A 14,581-nucleotide genomic window follows, 5' to 3' on the forward strand; every position below is an offset into this window, starting at 1 on the left:
TATTTGTTCTTCATTTCTACTCAGCTGGTTTAATATTGAAAGAGGTGTGCAGAGTTGTGGGAGACTGATGCAGCTTGTAGTGTTTTTTTTTTACTACCAAAAACTGACACACTGAGAACTCGTAGCAGCTGTAAAGGTAAGTGGTTACTGGTGTTAACCCTTAGCAACTGTTTGGCACATTTTACGCGCTTTTCATTCTTCAGTCTTTGATAATCTTGGGTGTGTGGGTGTGAATTTTGGCAAGATTGTGTCTTTTTGTTTAATCTTGAAATATCCAGCTCAGTTCCCACAATGAGTCTAAAATACACTGTGGCAACTAAATTGTCTGTCATACTGTTAAGTGCAAAAACTGCACCATTGAAACTCATTCAAACGGCAATTTATGATCTCGCAGCCATCTAAGCATAAAAACACGCATTGTATTATTTCTTGGTGTCATTCTGGGCTAAATTTTACTATACTGCATCTGATGGTGTCATTTTTATCTTATTTGGTATATGGAGAAAATACATGCTAATTCCACCAGGTGCCATGTCACAATCAGTGTTGCTGCCAATCATTGACATATCCCAGACTGTGATCATAAAAAAAAAAAATCTACTTTGCATGTAGTATATTGAAAATAATTCATTTTGTGTGGGGAGGGCGGGGTGGTTCATCTAAAAACATAGTGGCAACATTACAAAAAGCTTGCATTTAAGGGGTTAACATTCAGGAAAGTAGAAGATAATAATAATGTGTAATTTTGGAAATTTTGAAAAGCACATTTTGTGCGCAGAGCAACACAAGTGTGTGTAATATTAAAGCAAGCCCTAAGGGTTAATTGCTGTTTTGTTTTGTATTAAGTTGAACATTGGGGACACACAGAGGTGACACCAAAACTGTTTCAGGTAAAGTATTAAAATAAATGAATAAAATAAACAAGTCAGTTTTTACTTTATCTGAATCTTTAGCTGAATGGCCTACATGATTTAAAAAAAAACTGTGGCAGTGCATAACTGCAAAACAGAGTGCAAAAAGGTATTTCAGGCTTGTATCAGGAAAGTCATATTACAAGGCTAAAGGAAAAAGATGCGGTTTTGTATCAATCTATCAAAAAACATAACAGAAAACCAACTGATTTTATTGGTCACGCCCATGCTTGTGTACCAGCATTATTTTTTACCCACTTATGACCAGTGCTTATTTTATTTCATTTTATTTTATTATTTTTATTTTTATTTTGTACACCGATACATGAATCACTGCTTGGCTTGTATTTAGAGCCCTCTGTTGTAGCGGAACTACAGGAAAAGCAGCGTTTCTGCCCGGACATTTAATCCTTGTGCGCCTCCCGCACTGTGTTGGGCTTCATGGTGTATTGTATTCTGATTGTATAAAGTTTATTTAGCGGTGGATTGATAAGAGTCACAGCATCATTCAGCTTTGCTGCTGCTCACTTATCTGACTCGGTAAAGCAAATATCACACTGCGCCATCACATTACATCATTCACGCTCTTAATAACGGCATGATATCATCGTATCTTCGGTACATTGCAGAACTTTCATGATCTTTTTTTTGCATGTATTATTTCGGCTTTTTGTTGACCATGTAAGGTTTGATATCAAATATACGATCATTTTTTGTGCTGTTCGCGTATAATTCATATTTTGCATGTTTTTTTAACAGTTCACCGTTTCGTCTTAGCATGTTTTAATGTTAGTGTGCACGTGCATGTTGTAAATAGATGTTAAAAAATTTTATATACATACATGTTCTCAGTAAATTCCCGTCTTAATGCCTTTGCGCTATGCAGTGTATATAACAAAATAGCCAAACACTGTCAGCAGTTTTTTTCTTCAGCTGCAAACAGCCAACATTTATAATTAAATCTGTCACTATTAGATTCCAAACAGCTCATGTCACAAATCACCAACAGATTTGGGATAAACAGGCTCAGAGTGTGTCTGTCCTGCAGGTGCCATGCCTCTCAGTTGATCTGTTTGGTGTAATACTTGCTGCAGGCTGGTTGGTGTCAAAGCAGGTAACATCAGGGTGGAACTGAAGCTTCATCAGGTTGTGCTTGGCCTTTAAAATGCTGTAAGGGACTGTTTGTTATTTTTTAGGGGGGAGGGAGCGGTGCAAAATGCGCGAGGCATGTCAGATGTCTTTTTTTAAACACTGGAGAGGGACTTTAGGGGAGGGGCATACAACTTTATATGGTTGTATTTTGTATTTATTTTAAATACACTCTGAACGCCAAATCTCTCTGGCAGGTTTTTTTTTTTTTTTTTAAATGCCAAAATTATGCCATTTAGCCAGGAAGTGTAAAAACAGAAATGATTGTAGAATTAGTAATAGAGTTTGGTCATAGCATCAGCTTCAATAATACCTACATTTCATGTGAATTTAAAAAAGAAAAAGAAAAAAAGATACAGTGATGCACAGTGGAGCATCGATTAATCGAGCGTCAATTAACTGGACATCAATTAATTGTTATCATCTCTCGTGGCTTCACTTCCGACGACACGTCCTCCTGCTGCTGATCCTTGAACTCTCTGTGTCTCTGCTCAGTCATGTCTCAGGACAGTCAACACGGCAAGTGGAGCATCTCCAGCAGTGATGATGATGATGAGGATCTTCCTCCTTCTGGTTCTACAACGTCTAAGCCCCACCGACCCGCTGTATCCAATCACAGCTCACATCCGTCTGCCTCTCCCCCCAGACCCAAAGTGGAACCAGCCACTGCAGAGGTGAAACCAGAACCAGTTAACACCCCAGTATCCTCGCTGGTTATTGGCTCTGAGGCCAGACAGTCAGCAGCAGCTAACCAGTTAAATCCAGTGAAGTACGAAAGCAGTCCGTCACTGGCTGGTAAGAGGAAGAAAGAGGTGTCAGATGGCTCGGGCTGGGCTCTCTCAGATAGTGATGATGATGGAGATGTGAAGCAGAACTTGCCAAAGAGGGCGCCTCCAAGCCCCAAAACTAAGAAACCGAAGGTGGAGAACGAGCGGCCTCCGAGTCCCCACGGCCGACTCTACTACATTGATGAGCCAGAGGACTTCTTTGAGTCCAGTATTCCCTGTCTGAATGACACCTTCAGGTTTTACCTCAACAAAGTCACAGGTCTGGACAGGAAGTACAACAGTGGAGCTCTGCACATCAGAGGTGAGAGTTTGATTATCGTAAAATGTTCATTAATAGCTCGGGCTGTTATTTGCTTAAATCATTTAATGGCTTAACACTACCTAACAGGGACAGAAGTATTTTTCTTTTTTTTAATTGTCCTGTAACGTTATCCCCACCACTCCCAGTCACCATCGTTCCCAGCTCAGCTGCCTGTCCCACCAGTAGAGGCTGACCTCTGGTGTTTTGCACCACAATAAATCTCCTTAATACAACATCTCAGAGTCAGTTTAATAGAAAAAGAAGCATGTGTATATTTGACAGAATTAAAAATCAGACCTTCAGGATTTACCTTAGATCCCTCTGTTTTAGAGCAGCCGAGTACAGCTGCCCCCTCCTGTCATCACACTTTTATACATTTGTTTTATCTTGTTATCTTTACTTTTTTCTTTCATCCAGACATTCTCTCTCCATTATTCGGGACCCTGAAAGAGTCAGTTCAGGTGAGTAACAAGTGGAGTGCTGTGACATTTTGCTCAGAGTCTCCCAGTCCTTAGAGAATTTAAACATACTGACTTTGGTGACTGCCTGACTTTTCATCCAGCACCACCGTGATTCTGTTTTATTGCCAGTTGTACAGAAAATCATTGGATGCACCGTCATTAATTTTGGTACCATTCATGTTCCCCTATGGATGAAATGGAATCACTTAACTTAATATCAGGTCAAAACATACATTTTGGTGTTTATAAAAAAAAAATACAAAACCAAAGGCCTCAGCTGCACTTTGTGTTTAGCACTAATAAGACAAATCTTAGCATGCTAACACGCTAAACTACAATAGGTAACATTACACCTGCTAAACCTCAGCATTGTCATTTGGCAGGTTTCCATTAACCCTCATATCTTGAAATACGCCTAATGAAAACAACTTCCATTTATCACAAAAATGTTTTTACCTTCGCATGAGATGGTATTTCATGAGATTCTAAACAGCCACATTTGGCAGAACTGCAATGGAAACACTTTTTCTGCTTTAATAGGTCACATGATGCTATGGCTATATGCTTGTTGGTACAAACTGTCTGCCTCCGGCATGATGCAGCAGGCACTACAAGAGGTGTTATTGCATTGCTTAACTCTTCAGTCCACAATTCCTCTGTGAAATGGTGGACTTTCACCTCCCAGAAATCCCTCATACATGGCCGCTCTTTGTATAAGGGGCTTGCCTTTCCATTATCTCTCCATTAACACGCCTACATCACCTTTGATTGGAAATAATGACGGCTAGCGCGGTGGCTGCAATAGAAATAAAGCGGCTGATGTTCTGAACATCGCCAACATCGCCATGCTTCTTAGAATGTTATCATGAGAAGAAGTTGAATAACATCACTCAATGGAAACAGTCATTTTGCAATAGCGTTTTGTAGTCAATTCAAAAATACTGCTCAAGGGTTCAGGGTTTTGCCCGTTAACACACGTCTACTCTCTCTCCTCATAGTTTAACTACTGCTTTGATATTGCCTGGATGGTTCAGCAGTACCCTCCAGAGTTTAGGTATGTTCTACCTCTCTTGTTACAACAGCAGTGCGTGTTGTGAATAAGTGTGCAGCTTTCCAAGATTTCTTTTTAACGCTCCACAGATTTAAATACAGAAATATCGTAGTAGATGAATCATTCCAGCAGTTGCAAATATATGTATGTACAGGCAAGGAAGAAAATCATGATTCTAAAGAGACAATCGGATGAAGCATGCATTGATTTTTGGGTTGCGTTTATAGGGATCGTCCAGTTCTGATCGTCCATGGAGATAAGAGGGAGGCCAAGGCCCGGCTGGTGCAACAGGCTTCGCCTTTTCCACATATTCGTTTCTGTCAGGTACAGACTCATCACCACAGGAAACAGTCGGCTGATATTATTGTTATTCATTCTGATCTGTAAAGTATGATAGCTAAACTAGGAATTGCCTGTTGATATGAATGTACTTAAAAGACTCTGTATATCTCTTTAAATGGGACTAATATGTGTTACTTACCCAACAGGCCAAGCTGGATATTGCTTTTGGAACTCACCACACGTAAGCATTTCTTTCCCTGCCCGTTTTTATTTTCTTTTGTGACTTACACTTCAGATCAGTTTTGCACGTTGTTGCAGGTTTATGGATGGCAAGGTTGGTCAGTCCACAACTTTGGACCAGACTGACATTTCTCAGTATCTTTCAGAAGGATTTGCATGAAATTCTGTACAGACATTCATGGTTCCCAGAGGATGAATCATACAAACTTGATGGGGATTCCTTCACTCGTCCAACCAAGGGGCTGACATTTGTGGCTTTATGCGAATATCTCAGCAACCATTGTATGGATTTAGTTGATATTTTGCACAGATATTCAGGCCCCCTTCAGGATGAAATGTAATCACTTGATCATCTCTCAGGTCAAAGTATTATTTCTGATATTTTACAGATGAAGTGCAGTGGAATAGCAAATTGCAGAAGATATTGGCTTGATTTCCTTCAAAAACATGGGCAGCGATCAACTTTTTAAAAAAAAATTTAAAAAGACCAAAAAAATAGCAAGAACTTAGTTAGTAAATGACCTGAAAAAAGTGCTAAAATAATTTCTGATCATTCTAATAATAATGAATCTTTTTTTTGTTATTAGTTATAGTTATCTGAACACTTTCTAATGATTCTCTCTTTCTATTTGCAAGACATTTCATGTGAAGTTGCTATTAACCCTTTTCCCATGTTTTGAAAGAAATCACACAAATTGGCTCAATGTTTCAAAGGTTTAAATGCATGGGAGAGGCACAAGAAAACCGATGACAACCCAGGTATTAATATACCTACATCTGCACTTAGCACTGGGTGATTTGCATTAGAGATTTCTCAGGTCTTGTCCTGTATTCTTTGTTGTCATCATAAAAAGCAGATAATGGTGTGTTTTTGCGCAGGAAGATGATGTTGCTGTGGTACGAGGAAGGTTTTAGAGTCATCATTCTGACCTCCAACCTCATCAGAGCTGACTGGTACCAGAAAACACAAGGGTGAGGCTATCTTTTTTTTTTTTTTTTTTAATTTTTTTACCTTTATTTAACCAAGGAAATTGTTTGGGGCTACACATGTCAGTATGGGCAGCCACATGAAAAGAAAAGATCGAGAAAAGGCAATATTTTCGTATTTATTGTACAGTATCCAGGTATAAAGTTTGGTTATAGAAAGGCTCCTGAATATATTATCCCAGGATGTGGATGAGCCCAATATTTCCACGGTTACCAAAGGGCAGCAGTGCGAGCGCGGGTGAGTCGCCAACCTTCTTTAAGAGGGACCTGCTGGAATACCTGGCAGCATACCGCGCCCCAGAACTGGAGGAGTGGATCCAACGAATCAAAGAGCACGACCTGTCAGAGACCAGGTAAACAAAAGGCATGCATAGTTTGTTGCTAACATTAAGTGAAGCTGTAAGTTAGGTAATATTTGGATTAACTCTTACGTTATACGAATGTCCACTGTTTTCAGGGTTTATTTGGTCGGCTCAACCCCGGGGAGGTACGTCAGCTCAGACATGGAGCGTTGGGGCCACCTGAGGCTGAGGAAGGTAAAGATCTCTGTTTTTGTCTCTTCTCTACTTTATAACTAGAAAAGCCTTTGAAAACTAAGCAGATTGGCTTTATTCCTTTCACATAACATAGGAAGAAGACAATTAACGATTTAGGAAGAAATAAATCAAAATTTAGCACAAAAACAAATTGGAAAAAATACAAGAAATATACTTAAATATTAGCAATACATGAATAAATGCATTGATAAAACACAGAAATAATATGCTTAAAAATAATAATTTTGTAAAAATATTTTTAAACATATAATTAAGATAATTGTGACTATTTATATTCTTCCTAGCTTTTTTAAAAACAGTTTTCTAAATATCATAATTTGTGTAACACTTGTCGTGATGTTGCTGATTGCCTTTTTTCCTGTGTTTTCAAAAGAAAGTAAGTCAATTTGTTCAGGTTTCGAAGAAATGTATTCAATAATCGATATGCAGGTTTTCCCCTTAAAAAACTATTAATAGACTCATACAAAAGTAATCAATCATCAACTGTGTATTTTTCTTCTCTGCCTGTATTTTCTTCTTTTCTTTATGTCCATGGGTTCACTGCACTGTAAAACAGTGTACTTGTTTCAGCTTAAAAAAGTTATTGTGCAGGCAGCAGTATAAATTTAAAGTTGACTGAATCTACAATCGACAATTTGAGGTAATTTTGTAATAATGTCTTCTGTCTTCTCAAATTCAGTCAACTTCAAAATTCAAGGCAGTCTGGACACTAACTTTTTTAAGTTAAAAAAGATTTATTTTAACAGTGTGACAATCAAGTGTACAATCAGTAGTCAACAATCCTGCGTAGTATACCTTTAAAAATGCATTTTTCTTTCCTTTTGTGGCCATGGTTTCAATAGTTTCATTGCAATGTCAAAATCTGTTGAATTCAGTCAGCCAGCTGTCACACCATCTTCAGTCAGCCTGGTAAATTTATTCTTCTGACTTACATTTTACTTACTACTTTTTAGTACTACTTTTTTTACTTTTCTAATTATTTTACTTCAGTAGTATTTTGTGATGCTGTTTTGATGATCTATATCAGCTATTTGTTCACTGGCAGGTTCCCAGCTGCTGTTTAATAGGGGTCACACCCACAAATGTCTCAGCCTCGAGCAGAAACACACCCATTTCCTCCTGCTGATGTGCATCATTAACAGTATTACATACATATTTGTGAGGGCTGATGACTTCATTTGCTAATTTTGTTATTTTGAGTCAGCACTTTGCCACCCATTATATTCTAAAGACATTTGAATCCAGCATGGCAAGTCTTATGTTTTAACTTTGGAAATGGTCATCAGTGGTGAACAGTTTAGGTAGTCTGTAGTTCAAGGTCCCAAACATGCAAACACAGTGATTCCTGTTGAATGCCGCCTGGCTGATAGTTTGCATCTTGGCAACATCGTCATGTCATTTTAAGGCGTTCCTCACAGCAACACTCAGAGGTATTTGCCACCTTGTATATAGTCCAATGGAAACAAGTCTCATTTCAGCAGCCCCCCTATATCAGGCAGACTGGAAAAATATCTGAATGTTGCTAATGTAACATAAAGAAAACAAAAAGTATCCTCACAAGCCAGTTACAGAATTTTAAAATAATCTAAAATGTAACCATTTTTTATGGAGTCTCTTACCTTGATTTGTCATCTCTTTCTCTTTTTCTTTATAAGCTGTTGTATGACCACACTGAGCCTGTTCCCGGGGAAGAGAGGTGGCCTGTGATTGGACAGTTCTCAAGCATCGGCTCTATGGGACTGGATAAGACCAAATGGTTGACAGGGGAATTTCAGCGCACCATGACCACGCTGGGGAAATCCTCTCTTCGATCAGACCCCCCCATGCACTTGGTGCGTTCCTCCAACACAAACTCAGTGTAGTCTGGTGATTCAAATGCTATTAAGACAGATAGAAACAAACTAACACAATACAAATGACGTGTCGTGTGGCTGCTGCTTTTAGTATTACGTTCTCTGGAAAATCACCTTTGTCTCAACTTTTAAGCTGTAAATGATGGAATAGTCATTTTGAGGTGACGGATATTTGCACCTGACAGAATGACCTACTCCACATTAATACAAGTTGTAGTCCATTCTTATAGATATTTGTAGCTGACAGAATGAGCCACTGAACATTACATAACATGTGAAACTACATTTCACTAATTGGTTGATCTTTTGCAGCTGTATCCATCAGTGGAAGATGTGAGGACTAGTTTAGAAGGCTATCCAGGTGAATAATCTTTATTTTTTCTTTTGCCAAATGAATTTGTTTTGTAGAGATCACAACTTTTACTAAACGCAGGTAATTGTTGGCCACAGCATGATCACTTCGACAGCTTATTCCCTTTTTGTTAATTTAATAATTCACCTCAAACCAAAGTGTTTGACTCATTTCTTGATGTAGTATCTAATTATTTAATGATCGCCGTGTATTTGGTGGTGAACATGTCTTTCCTCCTCCAGCGGGAGGCTCTCTTCCCTACAGCATCCAGACGGCTCAGAAACAAGTTTGGCTTCACTCCTTCTTCCAGTAAGCTCACCTCCACCAATCCAAATCCATTTGTAGGAGTTCACTGCTACTTTTATGTTATATCACCTGTGTTAAAGCAGTTAGAACGTCATGATATCGTTATCTCTTTTTTCATTTTTAATTCCCATTTTGCAAATGACTGTAGCTGGTCATACTGTACAAGGTTGTACACGTCTAAATGACACTTGCACTGGAAAAGTCGTTCGAAGTTATTGGACAGGGCTGAAAGTTTTACAGTCTACACAGCGCGATCATTTTGTGTTATACATCAAGTGTAATGTGTGTGTGTGTGTGTGTGTGTGTGTGCGCGCGCCTTGTGTAGCCGTTGGAAGGCGGATACGACAGGAAGGAGTCACGCAATGCCACACATAAAGACATACATGAGGGCATCACCAGATTTTACTCAGCTTGCCTGGTTCCTCGTCACAAGGTGTGTAATCTTTATATTTGTTGATTTTTTAAAAATTGTGTTTATGTATTTATTTATTTTCATTTAACTGCTGAATCTGGTGTAGCAACTCATTAGAGAAATGCTACCCTTTAAGTTTATCCAAAACCTTGTAAATCCATTTTGTCGCATTTCACCTCAAATCCATCATTATAAACTTTCATTAGTCTCTCTTACAGACATAAATCCTCACACATTTTTTTACACGCAGATCAGATTTTTTTTTCTGTATCAAAACAAACTTATTATTATTTTATTATTATTATTATTATACTTATTATTTTATTATCAGAGAATCAATGCACAGGCAATTTTTGGAATTTAATTTCCACCTCATAGAATTAACCATGTACTTTGTGTTAGATTTAAAACAGAACCAGTAATGAAAAAATGCATGTTTCCCATCAATCCGTCTGTTTAACAGAGAGACCGGCAGCCAACACTCTACATGACATCATTGTTTTAATTTTGGGCAGCACTGTGTTCTAGAGAAACTTGCTGAACACTCAGATCAAACTCCATCCCACTGAAAAAGATGAGATGATAAGAATATTAGATTTATTTTTTTATTTATATTTAGATTTATATGCCAAAATTATCCATCTCTTATTCACACATTAAAGTTTACATGTTTATGTGTGTGTTTCAGTTCCAACCTATCCAAAGCAGCATGGGGTGCTCTGGAGAAAAACAACACTCAGGTGATGGTTCGGTCATACGAGCTGGGGGTCCTCTTCGTGCCTGCAGCCTTTGTAAGAACAACACACGGACAAACAGTGGCAGTATTACATGTGCTGAATAACAATAAAAAGTCTGCAGAGCTGGGGCACAGTGATACTTGGTTTTATGTCTCCTTCTAGAATATGAAGACCTTCCCTGTAAACAAAAAGCCGTTTCCTGTCTCCTCCTCCTCCTCTGGTTTCCCTGTGCCATTTGACCTCCCTCCTACATGCTACTCTCCTAAAGGTACTGAAGTGTGTGTGTGCTATTTGTACTTATATCTTTTGGCAAACGGTAAAGAAGGAACGTTTTTTTCTGATTCAGCATTATACTGAACTCTGTGGTCTTAAACCTCAATTACCCCACAGGCTATATAAAAGAAGTGGACATAGCCTCCAGGTCTAAAAAGTAAAGCTGAAAGCTGAAAATGCCATAAACTTGCATTCTTTCTAATGGCCAGTAGGAGGCGACTCTTCTGTAAAAAAGAAAATATATGAGAAAATTATTCTGCTTCTCACGTGATTTATAACGTCAGGAAAACATTTTTCATCATGAGTTTGTGATCTCAGTCGCTAGTTCCAGGTCCTCTTCAATACAGCATGGTATTTACTTTGTAAATGATGAGAAGGGCTCCAGTCAGATCCGATCTCCTATCCAAATACGGTCACTTTTGGCTCCAAAACAGTCAAAATGTCAAACTCAAGGCTTCAGCACAGTTACAGCTATTGCTGCCTTCATGTGCGCCTCACAAATATCGTATTTACCCTTTTTACAAGTTACAAGCACATGAACGGCCCAACAAAGTTGAACTTATGTGTGGGAAATTGGAAATCTCAATGACATCCGAGTTTTAACGTTTGTGTGACATTTCAGGACAGCAGAAATGGCGGAAATCATGGAAACAGTGTGAACATTTGACAGTAAAAAGAATTACATATTTCGTTATTTTGTTCCCAGTTGCTATCATTTACTTTCAGTAGGTACACATTTTAGTATATGCATCTTTTAGCTGTAGCAAGCAAGCAAACTTTTAACTTTAACACATGCCAGGCGAGTGTACTAACATTGATGAGTTGCTGACTTGACATCATAAATGCATAAACATGGCGGGCAAAAGTCAATGTATGGTCAATGGTAAGAAACTTTTTTTTTTTTATGAATTCCTGTAGTAGATATCAACTTTTGATCACACGTAAAGTGTTATGTAGTATTAATGTTAACTGTCTATGTAGTGTGACCTCGTTTTTAGCTTCCATGTTGCTCCCACTTTACAAGCACATGACCACAACAAAGTCGGAAGAACGAATTCCAAACTTTTAAGCTAGGACCTTAAGACATTACATGAATGCGGTATTAGTCCACTTCTTTTATACAATCTATGGTTAAACCACATGTGCAACAAGTTTATTTTAAACTGCAGTTACGGTGACATCCAGTGGCTTTTAGGTGACAGAGTTTATACTAAAACCACAGCTGTAAAGAGGCTCAATTTATTTCACACAACAGGTTCAAATTTGTCATAAAAGCAAACCTCTCAAGAAGGTTATAGCAACAGCTCCTATGTGTTTTATGCAGTGAATATGAAACAATTTCTAAAGAGTCGTGGCTTTTTGGTAATGACAAAAATGTCTGTTTTTCTTTTACATTTACTATAAATTATGCAAGCTCCTGCTTTCACAGGAATGTGAATGGGTTTAAAACGATGACACATTCATCCTTACTATATCAGCAATATCCCCCCAAATCTTACCACTCGCCCTCTACTGGGTTCATAATGTGTGTAGTTTCCTAATTAATTTCACACATGAGCAAAACCCGTTCCCCACACTGTCATCATGAGAAAGGAACCATAGCCATACTTTCATAATATATTCTAATAATTATTCTGTAATTATTCTAGAAATAAATATTCTAAAATCCATGATATGTTAATTTAAAGGCATTTTATATCATAGAGATTATTTCTGGAGCCAGGGATCAGATCATTGCAGCTGTATGGGCATAATTTGAAATGGATGGGTTCTATGAGATAGTGCTATTATGTTAATCTTTGAGTGGGAAATGTTTTGTTTTTTTCACTTAGACAATCAATTGTCACATAACCAGGCATAAATGATGCACTTTTGTCCAATGTTTTGTTCCTTTAATTTATTGAACCATGCATTCAAATTAAATTTCACACACGTCCTCTTTTCTTCCTGTGTTTGCAGATCAGCCTTGGATCTGGAATATTCCTTATAGCCAGGCTCCCGACACACACGGCAACATCTGGGTTCCCTCCTGAACACACACACACACACACACACACACACACACACACATCTCTATGACTTTAAAAAGGCTTTGATTGTAATTGTTAGTACTGTTTCTAGATGTTAGGTGTCAGTAACATTTATTTTTATATTTTATACCGACCAGTAAACTCACATGTTTTCTACCAATAAATAAAATTATGCTGTCACTGGTCCACTTGTTTGTGTTTCTGCAAATTTTACAACAGGATTTAAGTATGAAAGGACAAACCTGATTGCTTTAGGTTAAAAATCTTGATTTCGTTACATTGTTTAAGATTAGAATCTCACTGAAATGAATGTTCAATTATTTTACAGCATCATAGTAAAAGTCATTTTATTTTCATGTTTTAAATAGCACAGTAGGTCACCTAATTATCAGCAGTGAAAGGACACATTTTCTCAGAGATGGGACTGTATTTTGTCTTAACACAGCAGATTCGGAATCAGAATCGCTTTATTACATAAATGTACAGAGTACATAGATATTTGACTTGGTGATACAGTGCAGTAAAAAACAAGGAAATTAAGTTGAAAATAGGTTGGAAAAAAGCCCAACAACAAATAAATAGGATAGCAAGAGCATACATTTAAAAAAAGACCAAATAAGAAACTGCGTGGCACTCAGATTCAAGAATCATACCAATTAACTGTAGATTTATAATCTGAAGATCCTGCAGGAATAGACTGCTTATTTCACATCAAAAATGCTGTAAAGCAAGTCCCAAATATGCTGATTACTGATTCAGCAGTTCTTATTTGTTCCTGAAGTAACTTTCCATCATGGAAAAACCTGATTTCAATCAACTTAATAAAATGACTTGCAAAGACACACAGTATATAGTATGAAATAGTTTGTTACCACACTTGTTAACATGCAGCAGTGGTAATCAGGGCCAGCAAAGCAGGTTTTCTAACCCACCAGGTTGATAATTGTATTCCTTTGGTCCCCCGGGTGTTAATATGTCACTGATTCTGCAGTTATAATGCAAACCAGCAGAACTCTGTAATGAGCACAAGTGTCACTGATCTAAGGAACGTTAGATTTATTATGTGCCTGATACATGGTGGCATGCTGGGTTAAGGAATCCTAACATCCTGTAGTCAGCACTAGAAGAGCCCCAAGTAGGAAAACTGACCCTGTGATTTTTGTTCTGAGGGCGCAAACGGCTCCTTTAAAAAAACAAAACAAACAAACTTGTATTTAAAAGTCCTGTGTATGTGATTTAGTGACATCTAGTGGTAGGGGTTGCAGATTACAGCCAACTGAAACTTATTCCCATGTGCCAAGCATTTAGGAGGTCTGTTTGTCCAGGTTTACTGTTGACAACAACATGGTGGACTCTTTGTAAGAGGACCCGCTCTGTATGTAAATATAAACTGCTCATTCTAAGGTAATCTAAACACAGCAACTCTTATTTTTAGCTGATTATAAACCACTGGAAATAATTGAATGAATGAATACTATATACCATTTCTGCCTGCAGATACCCATAAGTCCTATACACTGCACCTTCAACCAGGACATAACATGTCCTAATGGGACATTTTTCAAGTCATGTCGCAGCAGTGCTTAAAGTGGCCAAAGTGACCATGTGGACAGCTCAAATGCCCTACAAGGGCCTAATGTTTAAGTGCTGCTCTAGTTAGCTCGAGCTCCATGCTGTTGTGACATTATATTAAAAAGAAACCTATGCCTGAGCACAGGGTTATGTTTAGGTTAGATAGGCACCACTGACTGTCATGATGAAATACTTTTCAGCATGTCCAGCGACATCTTTCTTGTCACTGGTGTACATGGCGAAATTGTCACCCAGTAGTTCCAATTACTCAAAGGTCAATATGGCGTCCATGACTGTCTGGTTCCATGGTTTGCAGCTC

The 14,581-nt window shown here is 38.1% G+C and overlaps 1 protein-coding gene across 2 annotated transcripts; it reads left to right on the forward strand.

The window, feature by feature from the left end:
* Positions 1-1,299: 1,299 nt before the first annotated feature.
* On the forward strand, positions 1,300-12,874 carry tdp1 (tyrosyl-DNA phosphodiesterase 1). Of its 2 annotated transcripts, XM_042484116.2 has the most exons (17): positions 1,300-1,451; positions 1,960-2,025; positions 2,556-3,149; positions 3,567-3,610; positions 4,609-4,664; positions 4,889-4,985; positions 5,150-5,184; positions 6,063-6,155; positions 6,353-6,523; positions 6,628-6,706; positions 8,383-8,559; positions 8,893-8,941; positions 9,175-9,241; positions 9,564-9,671; positions 10,339-10,441; positions 10,550-10,655; positions 12,620-12,874. In XM_042484116.2, the coding sequence occupies exons 3-17, from the start codon at positions 2,558-2,560 to the stop codon at positions 12,691-12,693; spliced, it is 1,851 nt and encodes a 616-aa protein (XP_042340050.2). In that variant the 5' UTR covers positions 1,300-1,451; positions 1,960-2,025; positions 2,556-2,557; the 3' UTR covers positions 12,694-12,874. The 2 variants fall into 2 exon arrangements, with proteins under 2 accessions (XP_042340050.2, XP_042340042.2); XM_042484108.2 differs by lacking the exon at positions 1,960-2,025.
* The last annotated feature ends 1,707 nt before the right edge of the window (positions 12,875-14,581 follow it).

Source organism: Plectropomus leopardus, chromosome 1, assembly GCF_026936395.1.
Source record: "Plectropomus leopardus strain MGB_pleo_1.0 chromosome 1, ASM2693639v1, whole genome shotgun sequence".
In the NCBI taxonomy this organism is placed as follows: Eukaryota; Metazoa; Chordata; class Actinopteri; order Perciformes; family Serranidae; genus Plectropomus; species Plectropomus leopardus.

What these genes read in the sequence shown, in the direction of transcription:
- tdp1 (XM_042484116.2), top strand. Translation starts at nt 2,558, where the DNA reads ATGTCTCAGGACAGTCAACACGGCAAGTGGAGCATCTCCAGCAGTGAT. An exon ending in CCCTGAAAGAGTCAGTTCAG is followed by an intron (nt 3,611 to 4,608) that starts GTGAGTAACAAG and finishes CTCTCCTCATAG; the next exon opens with TTTAACTACTGCTTTGATAT. An exon ending in CAGACCCCCCCATGCACTTG is followed by an intron (nt 8,560 to 8,892) that starts GTGCGTTCCTCC and finishes GATCTTTTGCAG; the next exon opens with CTGTATCCATCAGTGGAAGA.